The 25666-nt window shown below is 31.6% G+C and overlaps 4 protein-coding genes across 6 annotated transcripts in view; 2 read left to right on the top strand and 2 right to left on the bottom strand.

Annotated features, from left to right (window-relative positions):
• LOC132697510 (uncharacterized) overlaps positions 1–8275 on the top strand; it is a 127019-nt gene extending 118744 nt beyond the window's left edge. For both annotated transcript variants that reach the window (XM_060663109.1, XM_060663110.1), the window contains exons 11-15: positions 156–461; positions 1021–1085; positions 2942–3295; positions 5543–5662; positions 6320–8275. In XM_060663109.1, coding sequence (XP_060519092.1) covers positions 156–461; positions 1021–1085; positions 2942–3295; positions 5543–5662; positions 6320–6547 — 1073 coding nt within the window. In that variant the 3' untranslated portion in view covers positions 6548–8275. The remainder of the gene's footprint in view (positions 1–155; positions 462–1020; positions 1086–2941; positions 3296–5542; positions 5663–6319) is intronic.
• A 1199-nt stretch (positions 8276–9474) lies between these two features.
• LOC132697511 (endocuticle structural glycoprotein SgAbd-4-like) lies at positions 9475–11394 on the bottom strand. 2 transcript variants are annotated; one of them, XM_060663112.1, is made up of 3 exons: positions 11345–11394; positions 10384–10508; positions 9475–9876 (listed from the first exon to the last, which is right to left on the bottom strand). In XM_060663112.1, exons 1-3 carry the CDS (start codon positions 11354–11356, stop codon positions 9591–9593), a joined length of 423 nt encoding a protein of 140 aa, XP_060519095.1. In that variant the 5' UTR covers positions 11357–11394; the 3' UTR covers positions 9475–9590. The 2 variants fall into 2 exon arrangements, with proteins under 2 accessions (XP_060519095.1, XP_060519094.1); XM_060663111.1 differs by having other exon boundaries at positions 11312–11360.
• A 2710-nt stretch (positions 11395–14104) lies between these two features.
• Positions 14105–16683, top strand: LOC132697512 (endocuticle structural glycoprotein SgAbd-5-like). The gene is made up of 3 exons (XM_060663113.1): positions 14105–14149; positions 14879–15222; positions 16418–16683. The coding sequence occupies exons 2-3, from the start codon at positions 15092–15094 to the stop codon at positions 16677–16679; spliced, it is 393 nt and encodes a 130-aa protein (XP_060519096.1). The 5' UTR covers positions 14105–14149; positions 14879–15091; the 3' UTR covers positions 16680–16683.
• Positions 16684–16735: 52 nt separating this feature from the next.
• On the bottom strand, positions 16736–24043 carry LOC132697141 (uncharacterized). Its single transcript, XM_060662434.1, has 8 exons — positions 23909–24043; positions 22198–22340; positions 21766–21932; positions 21534–21658; positions 18334–18417; positions 17622–17752; positions 17086–17240; positions 16736–17029 (listed from the first exon to the last, which is right to left on the bottom strand). Exons 1-8 carry the CDS (start codon positions 23921–23923, stop codon positions 16908–16910), a joined length of 942 nt encoding a protein of 313 aa, XP_060518417.1. The 5' UTR covers positions 23924–24043; the 3' UTR covers positions 16736–16907.
• Between the last annotated feature and the right edge of the window lie 1623 nt (positions 24044–25666).

The raw sequence follows: 25666 nt of genomic DNA, 5'->3' as shown, positions 1-25666 counted from the left end.
AGATGCTAATTATCGGAAAAAGAAAAAATTTCAGCAAGCTCAAGCTCGAATAGCTTTAAATTATTTTGTGTCAATTAAAAAACATAAAAATTCAAGAACGAGGGTAATTTATTTATTTAAAAAAAGTTGTGAATCTCATTTTGTATTTTTTTTAGTCGATGCGCAGAAGCACTATCACATGAAGAAAGCCGCGGAACAAAGTAGACTTACTACTCACATCCCTACCACGCGAACAACAACCAGCACTACTACCACCACAACCAGTACCACCACCACGGTCCATCTGACAGATATGAAATCGGTTACAGAAGCCTCACTGAGGGCGAATACCATCATCGAGTTTGTGCCTCCCCCTCAAGCTTTCGTACCTACATCGACCACCGCCGCTCCGACCACAACTGCTAGGAAGACTACGACCAAACGAACTAGGCCCACTACGACTTCTACTACAGTACCACCAAGTAAGTATCAAATCTGTTTTGGAATACTAGTTGATTAAAATGCGTTTGAAAAATAACTGGAAATGTACTTATATCGAAAATTTCACACCAGTAGTTTTTAAACAATTGAAATTGATGTTTTTGACAGGTAGCCATGGTAACGCACGTGCGTAAATTAGTATAAAACATTTTTATTTCCAAACAGATTTGGCGTGAAATTTTCATATCGAATTTCCCTCATAGCCAAATTAATCTATTAAAATGTTTTTTTCTTATTGTAAATAGGACACTTTGTATATTATTGCATTTAAATTCTTTACAATGTTCTAGATATAAGATATAATATATACAAATAAAATTCACAAATTTCACAGTAGTTAAGCAATATCTTTTTATTCTATATTTTTATTTTTATATATTTTTTCAAATAGCACCTTTGTAGAAACAGGATCTTTTTAATTCAGAAACTGCCCCATGGGAAGATAAAACGATGTGCTTCTCTCACTTTTTTGTAATACCCGATATACGGTTTATACGAATTCAGATTTTACCTTTTCAATATTTCCCGATGCATTTTTAGGGTCGTGTGTGGTGCAACGTCCTCAATTTCCAGACCAGTTTATCACGGAGGGAAGCTTTAAACGAGTAAGTTGTTATTTAGCGTTATCCGCGACGTTTTACTGATAGAACAAAAACGGGTTGTTTTTATCCTCAGACTTCTAAAACCAATCACACCAAGAAACGCAAAGAATGGATTTTTTTGATTGAGATATATTTAGAATTATGTCAAAAATTAATTTTCATTTCTTGTTATTCAAATTATTTATATAGATTAGATACGTGTTATCTAATTACTATCATTATAGGTTTTTAATATTAATTTTTATTATTTATGAATTATTAAATAGGTATTTAAAAAATTAATACCGACTGTAAAGAGCAACTTAAAATTTGAACGATTTAATATAGGTTAAATGCGACCTAGTGCAGTTTAAAAAGCTCGTAATCAAAAATGTCTAATTTTGGACTACAAATCGATTCAAATTAAAGCTTCTTCTTTCATATCATTATGCAGGTGTATTAAGACAGGTATATTGACAAAAATGTTGAAGAATCATCTCTAGTCGTCTTGCACCAATAACTCAATTAATTATTAATTATATTTTATACGTGGGGTTTGCTATTAAATAATAATAAAAATTAATAATAAAGGAAACTTTTCTTACTTTCAAGGCAAGAACCACTTTGAAATTTCATTCACAGAGTGTCCCAAAAATGTTCACTTTTGTTTTGATATATATTAATGATAAAAATTCTTCCGTTTAAATATAGAGTTCTGGATTTTATGGTACTTTCAAATAAACAAATAACACATCTACAATGTTTCCATACATATATTTAAACCTATCTTCCACCATTTTTAATTATTAGAAATATTAGAAGTATTTTCCTGTTTTCGCAAAACTCTAGGAGTTATTGAGTGGTGCTAGGTGAAGCTAATTACATGCTCAAAACATATCGCTTTATTGATCTTTAAAAATAATACAAAAGTTTTAAAAACTTAAAGAACACACATTTCCTATATATATATATATATATATATATATATATATATATATATATATATATATATATATATATATATATATATATATATTACAATGTTGTTCATTAAAATACGCAGTTGATGCTTTTGTCCGCACCTAAAACCATTAAAGTTTTCAATATGGTCAGTAATGAAATTACGAAGAACAGATTAACTGCCAATGAAATAATCGACGATTGTCGTTCAATTCCCTTTGTTATCTCGTGTAGTATATAGACAAGTTTTACTGAACTTTACAACATAAAATTTTTCAATTTTTGTACGAAAACCTTGGCAGCTCGAAAACTAAAAAAATCTTATCTGGAGTATGTATTTCTATTATAAAATAATAGGAGTGGACTTTTTTCGAATTACACTTCTGGCATCTCCATCAACTTTTACTGGTCTCCCTGAAACTGCTGCCTGCTGACTTTCTCTAACTTTTCGGCTCCAGTCATTCGGGAACATCCGACAGTTTCTTGCACAGTAAAATTCGGGTGGGCGTATTTTATGAAAATGAAATTCACTCACTGAAAGTGGAGAATTATTGGCACATCTTTCCTTTGATGTGAGTTTCGCTATAAGTGTAAATCCAACCTTTTTTTTGTTAAACTAAACAATATACTCATAAAGGTGCGACTTTAAGTATGTCTTAAATACTCAGTCATTAAAGTCATTCCTTAACATTTACTACGTCATAAGAAGGTAAGTGGTCAAAAATTTATTAGTATCGGATTTCCAAGAGGGGATCAAAACTAATTTCATTGAATTTCATTCGACTTTACCTACACTTGGACCGAACATGCCGTTTTATTGCTCCGCACTTTTTTGAAATAGTCTATAGCAACATTTGTATAGCGCCAGTTAGGCTTAATCTTAACCTAAAGTTTCTGGATTTCGTTTTTTTTTTCCTCAGATTTACCACGAAGACGAATTCGAATGTTCCGACGTGTGCGAATGCGAAATAGGGGAAAAATTGTCGTGCCGAACCATTTGCATCGATCGGATGCCTTGCAAGACGGAATTCGCATTTTACAACCACGCCGCGCCGGCATACCAGGCGTTTCGGGGTCGGTGCCTCTGTTACTCAGGAAGATTTATCTGCATGAAGCCATCTCCCATGGATTACTCCTTGCCGCACGGCGTGTACTTATTTCTCGGATACAGCGAGGTTGATGAAAGAGAGTTGAACAGGAACCATACGACACATCTGGTTGTTATTCAGGACGTTGTCAGGGTTTTGCAGAATTTTATAAGGGATATAAACGAGGTAGGTGTGGACACAGATAAGGGAAAATCAGAATTGCATAAGTGTTTTCTGAGTTCGGGAACATTGTTACGTCTTGAACTGTGGTGGCTTTTACTTGATGAAAATCCATTTATCAAAATAAATAAGAACTAAAAGTTCAGATTTTCACGAAATTATATATTATGACATGACAATTGTTTCAACAACACTGTGTCTTTATCAAATGACATTTGAACAACTGTCATGTCATAATATATAATTTCGTGAAAAGCTGAACTTTTAGTTCTTATTTATTTTGATTGTTACGTCTTTCTTCGCTTAATTTCAACAAACCTAAAAATTTATTTCTTGGAAAATTAATAATAATGCCACTAAGTCATTCAATTCAGGTTTTAAGCAGGATCTGAAATAGGCGATGAATCTCATCATTTAAGCAAAAAAGTGTATACAAATTAAATTTTTATTAAAATATGCTGACTTTTGAAGATGTCGATTTACAATTTGATGTGCGTGGTTAATGCTTTTTAGAAAATTATCATTTTCAGCATTTCAAAGATTTCTATCCTCCTACAACTTTTTCGAAACACGCCTCCGACTGTCTACTGGCTAACTACTGACCAAGATCTTCTCATGTTTATATGATCTTTTCTGCTTAAAATTTAATTTAATTTTAATTTGTGCCTTAAAACGAACAATTAAATCAAGTTAATTCAAGTTATGAATCGCATGACATAAATAATGTGGAATCAGTTCGATTTTGTTGGTATTTTACTATTTTTAGTATAACTTTCACGCTTTAGACATAAATTTGAAATTTATAGACATAGATAAATTTATACACATCGTAATATTTTACCTAAAAGACATAAAAGCTATTGAAATCAGATCGCTTAAGACTAGCCGACATTTTTCTTATGTTCATAACATTTTAAGGATCATAATTTTATGTGTCATTTATTTACAGATCATTTAATTTGCATGTTGTGACATATACTAATAATAAAAAGTTTAAAATAAATAAATTCGGTCACGTACCCAGGATTATTCATGCATCCCGTTAATTAAAAGTTTATTAGAATGTGAGTTCGACACAAAGTTCATTTGTGTGGGTATATTTTCAGTGATGTTCCTTCGCACCGCAAATAACAGTATTAATAACTTCAAAAATAGAAATTTGTATATCAATCCAAAAAACTCTTAATAAAGCGTTTGTGCGTCTGCGTCTCTAAAGTTCAATATCACTTATACGACTTTTTATAATCAACAATCTCGCGCGCTTTACGATTTTTAATATTATTGATTATATTATATACCTAGATTGATTTCATTGCTGAATATACAGTGTGTCCCACCTCAAGACTGTATACCCTTGTATAATCTTTCTTTATGGTTCGACTTTGATTTTTTTTGTTGGATAGGTCTCTGAAAAATGCACTAAAACCTTGTTTTGCTTACTAATTTAACTTAAAGTCATGACCAACTGAGACTATTTAACAAAAGAAACAGAAGAGAGAAGAACCCAACAACATTTCAACATTTTTATAATATTTCGATTCAGTGTGTTTTAAATATTCGTTTGAGCCCCGCCTAAGGCTGCAAATGTTTGTAAAACCTTTGATACATTTTTTTTTGTTTGATAGATCTCTCAAAAACGCACTAAAACCTTATGTTTCTGTTTACATCAAACTGAAGTCATGGCTAACTAGAATTAATTTTTGATGTCAGATATCGCGGGTGCCTCACTTAAACATAAACTCATGTAGAATGTTTATTTATGGCTCCATTTTCATAATTCTTTTTTGTTGAATACATTTCACTGAAAGACACTAACGATATTCTGAAAATTGTCGATATTTGACGTCAAAAATTATTCCCACTTAACCATAACTTCAGGTTAATGTAATAAGGTTTTATTATCAAATTTTCAAATTAAATTATCAAAATCACAATTAAATATTTTACAACAATCAACTTTAAGTAGGGCGAAAACGATATTTCAAACATCATGTACCGAAATATTATAAAAATTGGTATACTTATAACTTATACTCCTGAATAAGAATTCGTTGACAATTTATTTTGTTAAGTGGTTTCAGTGCATTTTTCAAAGATCTATACAACAGCAAAAAATTATCAAAATCGAACCGTAAACAAAATTTTACAATGCTGTACCGTTCTTAAGTGGTACACACTGTAGACTACTGAATCTGCCATAAATTTAACGGATTTGACAGAACAAATTGATGCCAAACGTGTTCTATTCTTTAGACGGCCTGCATATTGGAGTTTTTCAATTCTACTAGAGAAAACGTCATAATTGTTGGAAAATTGTCGAACGAAGTGGATACTACGAAGCTCACTCCATCAGAACTGCTACTAAAAGAAAAGGTAATCGTGTTATCGTGCTTTATTTTTTCGATAAGCAAATTTCATAAATATTGCAACGGTATTTTATTTGGTGCACATCATAATGTGCAGTGAAGATGGAATTATTAGGGCACAAATTTCCATATTTAAATTTTTCCTTTCAGAGCATTATTCATCATCAAATTATTGAAGTTGGTCAAATTTGGCCAACTTCACCAATCGTCATAACCATATTTTTAAATATATTTATAGTTAGATTTAAAAAAAAAACTGACATCGGCGTAATTTTTATTACGTTCTAACAATAGACGAAATGGTGTTGTGTTTTTAATTTACCAGACACCCCGTATATTTTTTCTATACAAGTGGATAATAATAATTATACTGCATAATAGAAGAGTTGAAGTTTAAAGAGAAGGGGGGGGGGGCGTTATACTCTTCCCAGGTTTCATAAACTATTACTAATACTATTTTAATTCCAATATCGCATTTACCGTCATTACACATTTTTAATTTGCTTGAATTACGTTTAGAAAATGAATCTGAATAACCCGTTTCCAATATTATAAATAAATATAATTTTTTTAAAAAGTGATATTTATAACTTTTTGAATGTAACGGTTAAATAAAAAAAAGCAACGAATGTTTTTAAATTTACTATAACAATATCATTTTCAGGATGAATGTGCGGATTACATGGAAATAATCAGCGATAGAATAAATACCAGAAATGCCGATTTCATGTCGCACGTGCTGCTGTCGGTATTCAAAATGGCGGAAGTGGAGATCGTGCCCATCGAGACGGCTTCGTCGGCGAAAAGATACATATCAGAAAAATCTATATTTTTATTAATATTTTCGGTAAATTTTATTGGATTCCTTGGCAACTTTTTGTCGTGCTCGTGACAATGAGACTGACGGATACATATCATAATATTGTACTTTATGAGGTGCGAAGTGTTATTCTAAACACTTCATAGCTGAAGATGTCACACTCTGTACATATCATTGTTGACTATTATTGTTACCATTCAAAATAGACTACATTAGTCACAGACTGTCGTTTTAAAGGCATTGCTCAGACCTTCTAGGTAAATTTTTAAATTGAGAAACAACTGTTTATATTTTATTTTACAAATGCTTTTGGTGTAGGGATATCCGGAAATGTCTTCCTTATTGTGAGGTGCAAACTCATATCACAGGTTAGGATATGATACTAGTTAAACAAACCAAAATTTTGTCTTCGTCCGTTTTTCGAAATTGGCGCCGATATGTTCAGTAAATGATTTTACGAATACGAATCCGACGCTAACAATAAAATAATAAGATCGCACTTATGGTTTTATGGATTAGTTTTTAACAATTAAATAAATTGGGTAATTAGAAACAGCTGAGAAGAATGCTTGACTCTTAACAAATTTTTGGAGTTAAAGGTGTGTAATTATTTGTTGTAAATTTATTGTTAAAATTGTCTCAATATTTTAAACTAAATAAAGTTAGAGCTTGCGAAACAAACCTGTGTTGTAGGAGGTTTACTATAGAAGAATGGACGACAAAAAAATTTTACAACCCCCTAAATAATGCAATCACCTTGCGGTAATGATATTAGGCATAGAATTATCCCGTCCACTGGAGCTTTAGCTTTAACTCACCAAGACTTTACAGTGTTTTAGAGTCTCTAGAGATGTTTCCAATGTGTCATGTGACTCTAGTGAATATAACTAATGGTACTAAAGAAATCTAGAGCATATATGAAGTCCTTAAAAACTGTAGAGTATTTAATTATTGATGTTAATACTTTTATAGGTGAGTAAATGATTATACCTACCTAATCGTAAGAGTTTTATAACTTTTCTAATGCGTTAAGGTTAACAGACACATCCCCACATTTTCTACTTAATTAAATAATTCAATTCTGCCTTATATTTGCAGTTTGCTTTTGTAACAGCCGAACGGACGGTTTAAATAATAATATATAATTTTATTATATAAAATTATTATTATTCACATTATATTTCAACATATTTTGATTTAAAATAAATGCTTAATATTTGCTTCTGAGAAAATTTACGTCAAAATTTTAAAATGTAACAATACCGATTCCTGTTGTTATTTGCACCGACTGTTATTCAAACCATGCGTTTTATTATCGTGTAAAATAGAAGCAAATGCAAATTTCGACTGTGCCTAGGTAACCGTGTACTAGCGAAATCAATTTCCCGAATTATGTACACCCTCCAGGTATAAAAATCTGGTTAATTTTAATTCATTACTACCCTGACTGTGTATTTTGCAGTGTATACCTCGTATTAGGAAAATGTTAGTTTAATTGAAAAGTTTTATTAGGTAAATTAGCTAAATCTAACCTGTGATGCATTCTCACTAGTGTGCTTTGAAAACAAAACCATGTCAAGGCTTAAATGTAACAGATACATATCATAAAATAGCTTTAATGTAAAAATCACAGTGTTAATAGTACACGACGCGTATAGATTGTTATAGACAAAAATTAAATGGAAAATATAACTTTTTTTTGCTACTTGACTTTACACCTACCTACAAGTTTTTAGAAATTAGGTCCATAGGAAATTGTATTGAATTGTGTTACAAAATAGAGCTTTTTGATTTTGTTAACTAGAGTTTTTTTTCGCTATCTATAAGCTGTGGCTACACTACCATTTCGTAGAATGTTGTATAGAGTGGTGCATGAAAATGTTAATGGTTATTCGAGAGGCAACCACCAATTTTTTTTGTTTGGCTCGTCGCAAAATGATTAACTGTTTTTCGAATTTCTCTTTATTTATATTAATCCTCGTAGTCTACTACTTTCTTTTAAGTGAGGTAATATGACAATAATTCGCTATTGAAATGAAACCTAGCCAACTATAGAAGGCTCCTTTTAATAAATAATAAAGTCACCACACGAGTAGATCAACAAAAATAATTTTAAATAACCTTTTTCTGTTGAATTACGCACCATATGTGACAGCAAGAATTGTATTTATATATTATATTATATTTAGTATATTTATTATATTTGTTCTTCAGTCTCGTTATCGAAAGTCCCCTATGTGTCTTATTGAATACATCAGGAGAACCATTTTCTCTAACGTGATGGTGACAATTTCACAACTGAATCCAATAAACATACACAAAAGTATATGTGACAAAATTCAAAATGACGCAAATCGTTAAAACCGCCTCAAGTGCCACCTCGCGGTTCGTGCCCAAATACAATCCAGCCTGATTATCTGGTTACCGATATTTTAGGGGATATAATTTAAAAATGTAATATTGCCTGTCATATTCCAGTGAAATTTTTAACAGCATTCTAAAATTTATATCTTCTAAATCTGTTTCGGAAAAACATTCAAGTAATGTTGGTAATGGTGCAATCACCATTATGTCAAAAGCTTTGAAAGGTTTAAGAAATATATTTTGGTAGTGTTCTGACCATAATTAAGCTACAGTTGTCACGAGTTAAAATATTAATCGAAAATTTGTATATTTCTACTTTTAGCGATGTCATAAAACATCTCATCAAAATTCTTTCAATATAAAGTTTGTTACACAAATGTTATTTGATTTAGATGACGGTTTAGTATGCGGTATACACAACATTTGGTTAGTTTGTTATTGCATTTCGCTCCAGATTTAATGCAAACACAAAAAACTAACCAATCTAACCAAATAAGCTTGGATCAAATTTAAATTATACTATTGAGGTTAAATATTCTCATAAAACCCACAATGAGGTATAGGTACGAATTTGGATAAGTTGATAAGATGATGAGGATGAGGAAAATGATCAATAAACTACAAATATCTGTCTTTATGGATTACCGTGGTAATCTAATCAATTGCTTAGTACTCGTATAATATAAACAACATTAAACATTATATCAGAGATCGCAGTAACACTTCTAAAACTCATAATTCTTTAGCATAATTATTTCCCGTATATTCTTCCGCTTTGACTCTCATCTTCCTCTGGATGAGCTGCATTGTACTCCAATGATCTCAAAATAGCTGCCGGTATCGGCGGAGGTGTCGGTAGATGAGGCCCAGAAGCTTGAAATCCATTTTCGTTGGCTATGTATGATACAACTATCTGAGTGTTATCTGGAGCAGTGTATCTGAATGATCCTGTAGCTTCCATGGCCTCCGATTGAGCGTTACCAAAGTTCTTCACGCGACCTTGTTCTTCTGCGCCTATACCATTTTCAGTTTCGTAACTGAAAAATATATCATGACACGATATATTTTATGAATATATTTTTATATACGTCAATAATTGTCACGCACAATATTATCAAATAATAATAATATAATGATGATAATAATAATATGATAATTTTGATGAAATAACTTTTGTTTCAAAAAACTGACATGCTGATATGGAAATTTAAAGGAATTAAGCAACATGATACTAAAATTGAAAAAATCCAATCAACCGTCAAATTTTAAATTTTTAAAAATTTCATTGGAATTTGTGAAATAGGAAACTACTAGTTTATACCCATTTCATGACATACAAAACTAATAATGGAGACTTTCTAGCAAATTATTTATCCAATATAGAAAAAAGATTAAGGCTGGTCGTCTATGACTCAATCTTACTTGCAGTGTACAAAGATACTACTAAAATATTCGTATAAGCGTGCGGTAAGAAGGGAATTACCTAATACTATCCATCGATTTAATCTAATTAAATTTGGTCAAATTAGACCAGTTGAAATTACCTCCATTGATACGATCCGTCTGGATTGGGTCCTACTTGATCTTGTCGTAGAATTCGGATGATTTGGCCGGGCGTGTATGGTCTGTATTGAGCGCACGCACAACTGGCAATAGCTAGTACTACAATCTGAAACAGAAAACATGCAGAAAATAGAGACACACAAGGGAAGCATTAACCCCACCACCTCTCTTTTATATAATTTGACAGCTGCAAGACTTTCGTCAACTAAATCGAACTCAAAAATGCACATTCCGTTTTAGTTTAATTCAATATTAAGGATAAATGAAGTTTGTATGGGAATAGTCATGATTCGGCATTCAAACTAAGCTGACCTGTTGAATTTGGCTACATATTTATGATATTAAATTGTTCAATAATGCACTTCAAAAGGCAAGTGAAAAACCAATAAATATTTTAATTAACCTACTTAGAAATCAGAACTGAAATAAAGGACTTCAGTGTCATGTTTAAACCATACATCCTAATTTGTATCTGCAATAACACTATTGTTCTGATTTTGCTCCCAGTAGAATGGAATTGAGTAATTCTTGCAAAGTAATTATGCAACTGAAGTATTTACACACCATAAAGAAATTCATATAGCTCATTTAGTTTTTTTAATATTCACTGAAGTTTTGGAATGTATATGCTTCCAACTCAAAAATATCGTATAAGTACCAAAGTTTTGAAAAAGTCGCCACTGTGACGTGTCGCCAAATTAACCCATATATTAATAAATTTTAATGAAATCGGAAAAGAGTGGCGAGATACTTGGATATTTATTAAACTTAAAAAATGTTGTCTTAGGTAAATGAACTCCGCATCCGTAGGGACTAGGAAGGTGACACGATCAACTATTTGATATATAGTTAACGCGAACTTCACACAATCACATCGTTGCATTCCTACCAACGGCCACTGATAATCACCACCCATGTATATTCTTGCTCGCTCAAACCTACCACGATCTTCATGGTGCGCGATGGTCACTAACTATACGATGGTAGATACTGTACCAAATCAGAATTTCAACCTAGTTTATATATGGAATACAGATTACCTTAAATGCATTGCCGCAAATATTCGCAAACCCTCCTTCTGCAATAATTTGCATCTTACATTTGGTAATCCACAGGCGTATCTAAGAAATCCTATGTCAATAAATTTCTATTAGGATTCGAATTTCTATCTTGCGTGATAAACATAGATAACAACAGGGGAATATAAATTTTACATCAATTCAAAATCCAAAGATAATTCAGGTCACAATAATTATTAACATAAAACCTAACAAACTCTTTTATTATGAACCTGTTGTAACATAATCAATTTTAATTATGGTCATATTTATTTCGCCCTATATAGCACCAGTCGGTTCCGCCACTGAGGCAGACATATTTTGAACTTTTGATGTATACTGTACAAAAAGGTCAGAAATGTTAAAAGATGATTCCTCTTCGTGTTTTATTGGGCGTGTAGGATTCGATGTTTATTCATAATATTATAATTGCATCTATAAAATAATAAGTGCAATTACTATTCAGGTAATTCAAAAAACGACAGAACAATGATTAATCAAAGGGGATTTTAAGGATCGCGGCATTGCACTCTCACTCGTTGTCTGAGTTATGTGAGAAGATATTTTAATAGCCACGAACGCGACAGCTATTGCAGCTATTAACCCAAACGAGGCGAATACACACAATTAATTATTCGTATCAGCCATGAAGCAACAATAACTTAATATTCGACTGGTTCAATTGAATTTTGTACAAATAGATTTGTTTGCAGTTTGCAGCTCTTGATTCGTCTCAAACTGCAAACTTCATGATTTGTGCAACAAACTCTAGTTAGTTTATTATTAGTAGATTATCAATGAAAAAAAGAGATTAATAAAAAATAAATCATTCATTCGTCAATTTGTCAATTGTTAAAAAATAAATTAAGTGTATCTTCGAGTAGCTGCCGCAAACAATTTTGTCAAATTTAGTTTTAACATTTTATGCCAAAAAATCAGCACAAATTAACTACTTTTTTTTAAATATCACTGCGGGTTGAGATATACTCTTTTTTTTGGAATGTTCGAAGCAGTTCTATCTTTTACTTTTTAAAATATTTCCGCTTATAAATTAAATTACGCTGCCAATTAACACTTGGTTTTCAGTCAACTAGTATTTGCAAGTAGATAGTCGAAAGCTTCAAAAATATCGTTCCAAAAGTAACCCAACGCCAATAAATTAAGTCGGGACTTGCCGCAATTTTTAAATTCTAATTATTTCTTAAAAGCAAATACACCAAACCATTTTAACGTTTAAACCATTTAAACATTTATCTTTCATCTATCTTCACTTGCATATTTTGATTTTATGATATTTTTTGAGGAAGTAATTGTCGTATCGTTTGAGAGTTTATGACAAATTTCATAAATAAATAAATAAAACTTACAAATTGGTACAATTTTTTTACTTTTTACTTAGATAACAATTTGTTGTGCAATTAAATATTTTGAGTAAATTATCCCCATTTTTTCCGTTAATCAATTCAACCAAATTCAATTCAATTAGTCAATCAATTCAAGTTCTCAGTGGTCAAATTCTGTATTTTTAATGGTGTGGAATGGAAAAGGAAAATTGAAGTGGTCCGAACTGATAAAATTGCTAAAACTGAAATAGAAATGAATTTATATTAAAAAATGTCTATTTATAATAATAATAATAGTAATAATAATAATGATAATAGTAATGGTCTTTATTCAGCAAAACTAAATACTTAAAATCAGTGCAACTGATTAAGAAAATAATCTATTTCCGATCAGTACTCTTTTTATATGTGAACTCGGGGGTAAATATATTCTACAAGTAGTCATTTTAAACCTCTCGTAACAATAACATATATTCTATATATTAACTGCTTATGTAAAATTGTTTAGCTAAATTTTCTATCATTAATAACATATTCATAAAATTGATGTTTTATACAATTCTCAAAAAGATGGAGGCAGGTTTACACATGGCTGTACAATTTTATATAACAAATTAGAGCACTGTTAACATATTTGCATAAAACATCGAAATATATTGTTTGAGTAAAATTGTAAGAAAATAAATATCGAAACAGAAACACTTTTAATTTAGTTTAGTTTTAATTCTAACGGGCTGATCTCCTCTGAATTGGAAACAAAAATATTGTGTTCACCGAAACGTGAGTCTTCTTTCCTCGACCACACTATTATAATCGAAGTCTATACGCTGCGTAAAAGAACATGTTCTATAAATCATCCCAGCAATTATTATTGTATAATCGAAATGGTACGAATTTTTTCCGAGCCCCGTATATTGGCGGCGACCTTTTCCAAAGTGCAAGTTACATTCTAATAATGGCCTATTTGAAATGTTTACAAAGAAATAAAATCGCCAGGTAGACCTTGCGTCTTGGGATGGGATTTCATGATTTTTTTTTCATTATTCTTCAGTCAGTCCGTAATCAGATGCGGCGCGTTTGACAGGGCCAGGCTTGATTCTAAGATTAAGCGTGATTAACACACTCTAATATGGTAAAATTATTATGTGGAGATGATCGGGCTTTTTATATTTTTACGACAGCTTTTTTTGTTTGGCTGAAATTGAATACTCCCCCACCTCTCTATCTCTTGCTAACTCCTTTGTCTATTTCTCTTACCAAACAAATACAATCAGAGATTCACTTGATAAAGTTTTTTTAAAATATAAATAGTTCCAGCGTTTCTTGGTTCAATTAATACAGAATCGGTAAGTTTTTAAAAGTCATTCTAGGTTTAAATAGTTTGATTTGATGCATTTGGCGAAAAAGATAATTTGCGTGTACACCAGCATGTGAGATATTTATTATTTCTAATATTCAATATGGAACCCAACGTAAGACACCAAAATACCGATTCAAACAGACCAACCAACGGCCTCCCAGTTTCAAATTTCGCAACAGCTAATGTTGCCAAAACTTTCATCTTAAAATTAACAATTAAGCTGCGAAACATACTAAACTTATATCGAAATTTAGAAGCAAAACCTAAATAAACTTTACAACTTTTTAAACAAACGTCGAAAATTCTGCACCCAAATAATCGTGAAACTGACTTTGTATGACATTTGGTATATGATAACTAAGCAAAAAATTACTGGAAATACGTGAATTTCCAAACCAGCTTCCATGACACTTACACTTACTTAGTTATGCTAGGTTTAAAATTTTAAATTCAGTGGCAGCAATGGTAGCTTCAAACTTGAAGAAGAAACATTTTATAAAAAAGCGTTTTACTATTTCGAATCCAAAGGAAATAAGAGATTATACTTTGAAAATTACGCTGCCTACCTTCTCAAGATGATGTTAACCAATAATTAAAAAAATTGTTGCCGACATGAATGACTTTACATATATATTACCCTTAAGATACGATATAACCTAAGAGCCTAATTAAATACATTAACTACGTTTCCGTAAACTGTTATTTAAAATTCTAGCAACACGATAACAAAGCAAAACACAGTTAAGCAAACATTTGAACCCATTAAACGCTGAAAACGCCAATGAAGTCCCTCGTACCAAGTCGTTCGACGCAAAAAGAACGAAAAAAAGACAATTGAATTTTGACGATCCTTGCGATACTGATTCATCACAAATCAGTGAGATTATAAATCGACAGGAAATTGAATAAGCCAGGAATTCCACAAAAGATGAGTGCGGCAAAGTGGTTGTTCGTGGGATGCGTGTTTGTGTATCGCGTTATCGGCATTAGATCTCAGGATTCCGACTCCAAAATCATCAACTACAGCAATTACCTTGACCAACAAGGCTACAATTTCAGGTACGTTATTATATCGTGTTTTCGAATCGTGAAATTAATGCAAACTCGTTTACGTTTAGACATTTAACATAAATAGAGGTGACGCTTTTTTATATCAAAAACGTTATTACTGAAATTTTATAATATATAAGGAAAACATAAATGTAGCTTCATGCTATGTTATGTTTGTAGTTTAAACACTTTATTTTATACAATTTGCAATTAAACAAACAGGACAGTAGCAGCAATTTGTTTGCGCATCATGTCCTAAAATTTCATTAAAAAACCCGTTATAAAGTAAACTTAACGTAAATAATAGATTTTTTAGTTGCATATCGGCTTGCATCTAAAGATTTTACATTATATCTATCCAGCAAGAACAACTCTGTTAAAGAATGATAATGTAATAAACAGGTTTTTAATTTGTTTATATTAATTTCTAATTAATTTAATGTACATATTGTGTGTGGGGCTTTTCAATATTTTATTTTTTCCATTCCATAAAAGTCTTTATTTCTTTTCCTTTACACAACACTTTAATGTTACCTTGAATTTAATTGTTTGCAAATCTATATTTGTATTCATTTCTGAGCTATCGTTTATCAGTTGTGCAGGCTGATCATTTTTAGCAGAAGCATTAAAAATTTTGAAGAAGCAGAATTAAACATAAACTTACTTATTGCAAAAATTCTGTGACAAATGATAAATAATTTTTAAGTATTCGTATCGAACTTTAAAATACATAATAATAAATAAATAAACATATTAAAAATATTTTGTTAGAACAAAGTCTATTTAACCGCCATAATACTGTCGTTAACTACTACGTCGTTGCAATAGAAAAGATTTCCAGGTAAGAAACTAGAAAACACTAGGTAATTATGACAACACCCAAAGTGAAGATAAAATTACCTCATCACAGTCGTTAATTATAAAGATGGATGGTATTAATCTTAAATGTTTACGGTTTGATGTACACCATTTTGTCAAAAAAACTACTGTTTTGAATTAATTCCATCATGTGGTTTTAGACATTAATTAAGTTCATTAACTTAACAGTGTGTTGTAGCAATTAATAAAAACATTTTCCTGACAAAATAGACTTTATCTTCCACCATGCAGAAAAGTAACCATTCGGTAACTTGACATATTTTAGGTGACTAATTGACTGAAATTAGTACTACTAAAATCTGTTAATTATATAATTTTATTGCAGATATGAAACCAGTAACGGAATCACCCACAATGAACGAGGTATTGTAGGCGACAACACAATCACAGTGAAAGGAGAATATAGCTACCAAATTGATGAAAATACTATTATAACTGTCAGCTATATTGCTGACGAAAATGGGTACAGGCCCATTATCAGATATAGCGACGCTCAAAGACCGAGAAACGCAATTACGGGCATTATTTTAAAACCTAGAATCAGCACTAGCGCTCTAGCTTCATTGACTGGAGGTGGCTTGGGTTAAACCTCAAAACAATCTCCGTCAATAACCCGAGACGTTAATTTATTGTCAAATCGCACACAAATAAATTTTTCATTTTTTTAATCTAGCGTTTTAATTTCATTCGCCCATGGCATTAAGCGACATTTCCAAGTTGCCGAGTATTTATTATAAGTTACTCATGCTACAGTCAATAAAAAAATTAATATCCTATTTTTATGTAAGATCACAGAATTCTAGATACATCGTTTATCATCGTCGACGGCGTCCAACTGGTCTAGGACGCTCCTCGTCCTGTTCTGGATGAGCCGCATTATACTCCAAAGCCCTCAAAATGGCCGCGGGTATTGGTGGAGGCGTTGGAAGATGAGCACCTGAAATGCAATTCCCAAAGTTAGAAGTGATGATACGCGATGCGGATATAGAATACCTTGAGGCTGAAAGCCGTCTTCGTTGGCGGTATACTGGAGTTGAATTGGGGTTCCGTCATCTGCAGTGAATGAAAATTGTCCCTGCGCTTCCATGGTATCAGGGTTTTTCAATCGGCCTTGCTCCTGCGCAGAAATTCCATTTTCGGTCTCATAACTGCAATAATTACAAATTGAATTTGAGATAATATTAGTTACCACTGAATTTCTTAATAACATCTTCAACCAATATTAATCAGCAATAATCACTTTGCAAATTACCGTCGATTTCTGAAAGCAAATAGACCATTTGCTGCTTAGTAGATACATAATAGTTGTTCTCATTTCTATGCACGATACAATCCAAAACCGGTCTTAGCTAGTACCAAAAAAATGGAATCAGCGTTAAGAAGAAAAACTTTTATAACGAAGTACAAAAATTAAAAACTCGAAACATTACATATAAGAGAACCAAGTAATGCACGAATTTTTATTTAACAACTGTGATCTTTTTCTAATATTTTTATATACTTAGTTTAATAAAAATATATACATATACCTCCATTGGTAAGATCCGTCTGGTCCTATATCAGACTCTTGCCTGATTATCTTAATAATCTGCCCTGGTTGGATTTGAACCGGCGGCCTGCGTTGAGCGCAAGTACTTACAAGCACTACTGCTAGAAATATCTAGAATGTTTCAAGTTTTAATAAGTTAGTTATAGTTAATTGAAGGCGTATTTTTCAAATTAACTGAATAATATGCGTACTAATACTATTAATTGTATCATTATATCACACCATATTTTTTTGTATATATTATTCAAACATCGCAAATGCTCACTGAGCTAAATAAGCGACAAATACGCGTTCTCGTCACGCTTATTGCCCAAAATGTTTTCGTTGTTTGTGAGACTAATCAATAAAAAAAAAATGTTGTGACAAAACTACTACATTGACAACGCTGACAAGATATAGACACACAATTTAAAACGAAAATTCGTTTTAGTTTTTGAAAAACTATTAAACCAGTCTCAACGATGGAATTGTAGAGAATCAAAATAAAAGTTAACATTGGTATGAAAAATCGGAAAATTCTACGTGTGTTTTTTTTTTCGATTATACAAAATTTCGCTATTTTTTGTGTTATAGAACAGGACCTCTGTGAAATTTACTTTATGAACGTCACCCAAATATTTCCGATTAAAAACGGTTTAACAAAGATAGTGCAGAAAATAAACAAAATCGACACATCTTTTCATTAAACTTACCAGCGAAATTTTACTCATGTTATCAATTACACGAAAACCCACGCGGGCACAGAGACAATTAACGCGCGTAGTTATGACGGCGAACTTTTATATACGCGAAGATATTCACATGGGCCGGCCATATAAAATGCCTCCTCCTAAATTACGTTTTTACAATAACATTTAAATAAATATTGTTACCTCCTAAACCATCGTTTTATGTGAAATGTCAAGACGAGATGAGGATGATACCATCGCGTCGGGGTAATTACAACTTCAAGCCGTATCGTGGGCGGGCTCAGGACGAATAGATCATCTGACAATTACTGTGACTCAGATTGTTTTCAAAACTGGTTTTGAATACTCTGAAAAAACTAAAAGAATTCAACAACAAAAGCTGCATTAACGCACATATATAATAGAAGAATCAAGAGGTCTGTCTAAAAACGAAAGTTTCTGGTACCACTTCAAAATTTCCCATATTTGTTCTTTTGGCTGCATTTTCGCCCACCAAACAATTTCCCTAACTTAATGTAATTGAAGGTAACTAAATATTTTATAAACATTGAAAGTTTTAACCCAGCTGTGCAGTTTTTAATTCCTTCATATTAGTTTACGATTCCTGCTCAGGCTCAGGTAAACACAGATTTTATATTAAATTAGTGTGCAGGAGGACAAGGTTGTTTCTTTTTTTTTTCTTCCCAATTCAACAAATATTTAAGGAGCAAATAAAGTGCGCAAAAACGAACATAAAGCCAAAAATTATTGATCCTTACATGAAGTTCGCACACTAGTTGGATACGATCTTAATTTTTTCCGAATTTAATATAAATTGAAACCCTCATTACCTCATTACAAATATCATTCAGGTAACGAAAACGAACTTTTGTATTTTAACTTTAAATCTGCTTCAAAATTTCCAAAAATTCAATAGAGATCGCATTTTCCCCTTTACAGGCACAGTGGCAGTCGCATTATTTCTTCTGATCTCAAAAAAAAATCCACTGTACTAATTTTGTAATGATTGTATTATCCCATCACAGCGGGCGAGATAACGTATCTTTCAAGCGGTAATGTCCCACTTTACGCTCTTAATACATTTCTAAAAGATAAACTGGCAAATTTTACAAAATTCTGTCTTATTTTTGTGTTACATACTACAGTAATACAAGAACAGAGGGCCCTCAAAAGTTTGTCAAATTTTCTCGAAATAAATTAATTTTCACTGGTGACGGACTGTATTTTTAATTTTAATCTTCTGAAGATCAATCTCATGGAGTGCTCATATTATCTCATATTAATGTCTGAAAACTTGATGAATTTTTCTATTGTAGTTTCAGAGATAACAATATTGCCTCAAATCAACTGCTGATGAACCCGTCCAGCACACTTTAATTTTATTACACTTAAGCCATCTGCGGCGCATTTTAGTAAAAAAGGAAAAAAGAAAGAAATATTTTCAATCAATGGCATAGAATTAATTAAATGAACTTTACAGGCATAAGCATTATCGTTCCCGTATATGTTTTCTGTATTTAGTCTTCTTGAACGATTATTTTGGGAACTGGAGGTGCGCTACAGTTTAAACTAAATCTAAAGGTTCGAATTCTCAGCTCGCTCGTGTACATGAAGTGAAGCATCATAGGGGGAAAGGGAAGATTAAATTTGTTTCATTCTATAGTATATATTTTAAATGCAAAACCGCCGAAAGTGATTACCACAAAAAAAGTTTTCTCCCCATACTAGTGAAAATCGCCATTGTGTATTTGGTTATAAATAATTCTCTAATACAAAATGTAATTTCATTTTGAATATAGAATATTTTGTTTAGTTTTTTTATTTTTGTTAGTTATAAGTTCTTCGATAATAGAATAGAGAAATATCTCCAGGTGCCATATTTTTCGAACTAATATATTTTTTGCTTTATTATCGGTTCAATTAAAATTTAAATTCAACTAAAAAGTTGACTTTTCTGCGCCATTTTAACTTCAAAAACTGTCGTAGCATACCTAATCTATATTATTCTAAATGTTACGTAAATAACCCAGCTGTGTAATTTTATTCAATTTTAAGTAAATTCTTGCACGTTTATAGGAGAAACAAATATAAAACATGCTTCCCTTGGGGTACAGATGAACTATCTTAAAGGACAGAATAAATTCAAGGTCGAGCTGGAGGAGAATACGGATTTGAAACTACAGAATATTTATTGTAGTTTATTGTAATTTCGGTATCTGTTGTTATGCTAAAGTTACGCCCCGATCTGCGTAATTCACCTGGATTTTCCTCCATACAAATATTCTTCATTTTAAACAAGAAAAGAAACGAAAAAAGGAAAAAAAATAAACGTCCCACGAAGTTGACATAAAATACTTAAACTTTTTAGAAAAATACTTTCGGTTGATTATTTAAAAAAATGTATATTTGCCATACAGTAGCTAAATGTAAGTATCTTAATTAATGTAAAATAAGCGTCCAAATTATGTAAAAAAAAGCACTAATTTTTGAATTATTATTCATTATTTTCGTTCATACAGTTGTGACTGTTTGCGTACCCGGCCAGAAACATCGAAATATTTTTAAATTTTTCATATAAAGAGTTTTTAATTTCTTGGAACTTTTTCACTCTTTAAATATAAAAATTATAATTCAATATCTGCGCCTTCATCATTTTGTCATTATACTTTTATGATGTAATTTCTTCAAGTTCGATCGAACTCAAACGGTTAGAACTGACAATTTTGTTAAGTAATAGTTCCGCATTCGTACTTTACGTAAATTTTCTCAACTGAATGCAAATATGAACAGATCGTGGCCAAGAATTTGTTATATATTGAAATACCACAGACAAATCTGAGTAACAAATAATATAGAACTGAGAAAAATATTTGTTCCTTCAAACTGGATTAATACTTTGAACTTTTTGTAGATTAAACAAAGGAAAACATTATTAAGGAAGAACAATGACGTAACTAAAAAAGAATACACTTTTCACGAGAAGGATAAAACAATTATTATTTATTAGAATCATTTCTCGAAAAAAATTAAAAAACCATGGTTATTTATGATTTTATTGTTAAGTTAAGTCAATGTTCCAGAATAGTGATATAAGGAATCAAAGATAAGGTTAGCGAGTAAACTCATTTAATGCAAAAAATTATAACATAATGGAAAATATATATACACACATAAAATATGAATAACAAAACAACCACTAATCATTTTCCCCTAAATCCAGTTACAGGTCGACTAATCTCCTCTCTTTCTTCTTCCGGGTGTGCTGCATTCCATTCCAATGCTTTTAAAATTTCTGGCGGAATGGGCGGTGCCACAGGCAAATGATTCCCTAAAAATAATGTCGGTAAGTTTAATCAAAATTAACCAAGCTAACTGTTAGGTAATTATTATTACCATATAATAATGAATAAGTAAATGAAATAAATAGTTTGGTACCTTGAGGCTGAAAACCTCCTTCGTTGGCAATATATTGCAGCTGAATGGGTGTGCCATCGGGAGCAGTATACTGAAACGATCCTTGAGCTTCCTCAATGGGATCTTGCGAATTCGCGTTTTTTAACTGACCAGATTCCTGCGCCGATATTCCATTGTCCGCTTCAAAACTGGACAAAAAAAAATGTAATTTCAGAAGCAACCTAACCCAACCTTAATAATTCCAATGAGATTTAAATTAGTATTTTCTCGAGGAGAAAAGGAGAAAAATTAAAATGGTTTTTACTTTCCAATTTATTATTATTTTTCCTTTTTTTTTCACATCTTACAAATTTTAAGTAGATTTTATTAATGTAATCAAGAAACAAATAAAATCAAGTGTAAGTTAAATGGCTATGAATGAGAAAGTTTTTGTTTCATTTTACTTCCATTTACCTCCATCTATATGATCCGTCTATGCCAACATCGTTCGTTTCGCTAATAATATTAACCTGTCGTCCCGGAGTTTGTGGAGCTACTGGAACAGGCCTGAACGGCCGCTGGGCAATTGCCGTGCAAATTATTGCTAATAATAATATCTGAAACAGATTGTAAATTGCATTTTAAATATGAATGTGACGAAAATCGTATGAGGGAAAAAAAAATTAATTCTAATAAACTAATTTTTGAACACCACAAATTTGCTATTTTTAGTGTACCGAATGATGTAAAGTAGAAAAGTAAGACCATAAGAAAAGAGAATATGCGGAATGAAAATGCAAAATAGGGAATGAAAAAATAGCATGATATTGTGTTGTCAACGAAAGAAAGTTGCAATTTTCGATTTCCACAGACTGTGTGCAATTCAATTAATATACCAAGTGTCAACAAATATATATAAGATACCTAGGTTTGTCGTTATAAATAAATTATATAGATGAATGGTAAAGAGTTAAGTTTTCGGATATTTTTCACTTCCGGTTCCACCGGAAACTGCTTCGGTTTGAAATTTATTTCGATTTCTGCACCAACTCTACAACTCAAAATATTATGCACACGGATATCAAATGTATTATTGACAAAACTAAATAAATAATAGTAGAGTATGTTAATTGGTAATATTTCAATTATAAGGTTATTTTCAATCCAATTTTACAGTTAGATTCCCAAAAAAATCATCTTTTCGGAATGTGTTGGTTTTGTCTTCTTCCTATCGACTCTACCAAAGTAGGTTGTCCTATTTAAAAATTTGGAACCGCAGCCATTTTTGCTAAAACTAAAGAGTGAAAAATATTCAAAATCTCTATGGATCTGTTAACGACCAAATCCAATTTCAGACGAAACTAGTCAAGTGAAATTTTTATCCGTTAGAGGAACAGGAGCAAAAACTAACCAAAAATATCAGCACACTTAATTAGGGACAAACCTGTTTGGCTCAGAAATAATTACTTTTGGGTCATTTTTGGTTAGTATTTGCTTCTTTTGAAATTATCAAATCGGTATTGTATAAAATGCCTAGAAGATAAAAGTAATATTATTTATTTCATATAATGCCGGGTAGTTTTAAGGATCCCTATACAAATTCTTAGCAATTCTATATACAATGCTAAATTTCAAAACGCAACTTATAACATATAACGTGAAACACAAATACAGGAAAACTCATTTGTCGAACCGAAGCCGCAGAAGGAAAAGCTAGTGCACACTTTAATTCCTTTAATTACTTTTAATTCTTTCTGCCATACACCAGAGTTCGGTTTACCTTTCGGAATAAAGAAAAACTAACCAAGCGACTGGCATATTCTGCTAGTTTTGGTTTGTTAACGTAATTAAACTACTAGAGCGATCAATTTTTTTTGAATAATAAAAAACAAATTCAGTAAATTTTTGGAGATGCCACAATATTAAATGAAAATTGTATGTTAATGTAATTTATGTTTGTATTAACAATGTTCAAATAAAAAATTATACATCATATACTGACATCTAAAGACTTTTTTTACCATCCGAAATGTATATAATGTATATAATGGAGTATGAAATTTGCTAAATGGCCGAGCGCTCAAAAAATGTTTTGTTTTTTAACTCTATCGCCTCCGCGGGGATATCCATTTTAATTGCTGCCGGTCCTTTCCCAATACAGAAAAAAATCACTGCACAAACTCACCACTGGGTGCAGCATTGCGTTTCCTTCCGCTTGGTCACTCAAACACTGTCAAACGTTACAGATCACTGAACAATTTATAGCGAAGATGCAAAGCGATAAATAAAACGTAACCGTCTGCGATTTGAAGCAGTAGGCACATTTTCTTTAAAAGTGCATATTGCATATTTCAGCAGCATCGCATTCGTAATAAAGGTTATTTAAATATTCTGTGCTTCGAGATGGGTTGAGCATTTTTTAGATTCCTTGTTGACACGTAATAAAGGAATGCATAAGTAAAAACTAAGAGGGTAGAGAAAGTACACGGTGTTACTGTAATAATGCGAGGCAATGCGAAGTTTCGTAACAAATAATTAACATTTGTAATTTGTTTAATTACCGACAAATTATAATTTATAAAATAATTATTTTAGAATTATGTTTTGTCGTATATCAGATCTTCACTTGTAGCCCATTTAATTAAATTAATTTATTAAATTAATAATGATTGATTGATGACGATTGATTATTGCTTTGGCTCGTCGCATCAATGTGGCTGGTCGATTTATTCGTTATGTCTGTTGTGAATGTTGTAAAACTCTAAATTACCAAAGAACTATATAGTGAACCGTTGATTTTTGGCTTAAGGTTAAAATTAAATGTCTGAAGAACGTCTTGATGACCGATATATATATATATATATATATATATGATGACACTATATTCCGGGATATCATCCGTTCGCTCGTTGAACTCCGACTGGAATCCTGCATCCGACTGGAATCCTGCAAATCTTGCATCCGACTGGAATCCTGCAGACGTTTCGCCAAAATCTCACTTGGCATCTTCAATGCTCGCGCTCCGAAAACACTTCGAACACTGGGAGGTTATCGGCGGTGCCGCACGCACCGCCGATAACCTCCCAGTGTTCGAAGTGTTTTCGGAGCGCGAGCATTGAAGATGCCAAGTGAGATTTTGGCGAAACGTCTGCAGGATTCCAGTCGGATGCAAGATTTGCAGGATTCCAGTCGGATGCAGGATTCCAGTCGGAGTTCAACGAGCGAACGGATGATATCCCGGAATATAGTGTCATCACATTTTTCCATCCGTGAATCAATACGTGAGGATATATATATATATATATATATATATATATATATATATATATATATATATATATATATATATATATATATATATATATATATATATATATATATATATATATATATATATATATATATATATATATATATATATATATATATATATATATATATATATATATATATATATATATATATATTCAAATTTATCATAAGCTATTTTAAGATATTTGATATCGTTTGTAGTAAATAAATAAATAGTAGAAAGGACCGTCATCAGGTAATTTTCAAAACCCTTGCCATAGTTTATAAGAACTTTTATTTCTATTTTAAAGAGGATTTTTATAGGATAAAATCAAATTTCTCAACTTTCCAGGAATTACAATTACACATATATACAGGGTGTTTTCTAATTGAATGTCAATAATTAAGGGGGCGATTTTTGGGTCCATTTTAAAAAGAAAACTTCATATGAACATATGTCTCAAACGTCTTAACTTTTAAGATACAGTAGTGAAGTTGTCAAAAATAAAATATGTTTGCCATGCCACTACTCTATTTAAATTTGGCACACATGTACTGCATACATGGATCACGAGCCACTATTTAGTGTACCACAATTTTTTTAACATACACCAGCGGCGGGCGTACGGAATTTCACCCTCTATTTTGGCAG

This window comes from Cylas formicarius, unplaced genomic scaffold (assembly GCF_029955315.1).
Source record: "Cylas formicarius isolate icCylForm1 unplaced genomic scaffold, icCylForm1.1 PGA_scaffold_1__22_contigs__length_36826433, whole genome shotgun sequence".
In the NCBI taxonomy this organism is placed as follows: domain Eukaryota; kingdom Metazoa; phylum Arthropoda; class Insecta; order Coleoptera; family Brentidae; genus Cylas; species Cylas formicarius.
Note: the sequence above shows the minus strand (reverse complement) of the source record. Positions and strands in the feature narration are given on the sequence as shown.

Coding starts and splice junctions, on each gene's coding strand:
- LOC132697511 (XM_060663111.1), bottom strand. CDS start 11,356: ATGAAGATCGTGGTAGGTTTGAGCGAGCAAGAATATACATGGGTG. Junction 10,509..11,311: donor AGCAAGAATATACATGGGTG/GTGATTATCAGT, acceptor TTTCTGTTTCAG/ATTGTAGTACTAGCTATTGC. Junction 9,877..10,383: donor GACGGATCGTATCAATGGAG/GTAATTTCAACT, acceptor TATATTTTTCAG/TTACGAAACTGAAAATGGTA.
- LOC132697512 (XM_060663113.1), top strand. CDS start 15,092: ATGAGTGCGGCAAAGTGGTTGTTCGTGGGATGCGTGTTTGTGTATCGC. Junction 15,223..16,417: donor CAACAAGGCTACAATTTCAG/GTACGTTATTAT, acceptor ATTTTATTGCAG/ATATGAAACCAGTAACGGAA.
- LOC132697141 (XM_060662434.1), bottom strand. Junction 21,933..22,197: donor GACGGATCATATAGATGGAG/GTAAATGGAAGT, acceptor TTTTTTGTCCAG/TTTTGAAGCGGACAATGGAA. Junction 18,418..21,533: donor TAACTGGATTTAGGGGAAAA/TGATTAGTGGTT, acceptor CGTATATAAAAG/TTCGCCGTCATAACTACGCG.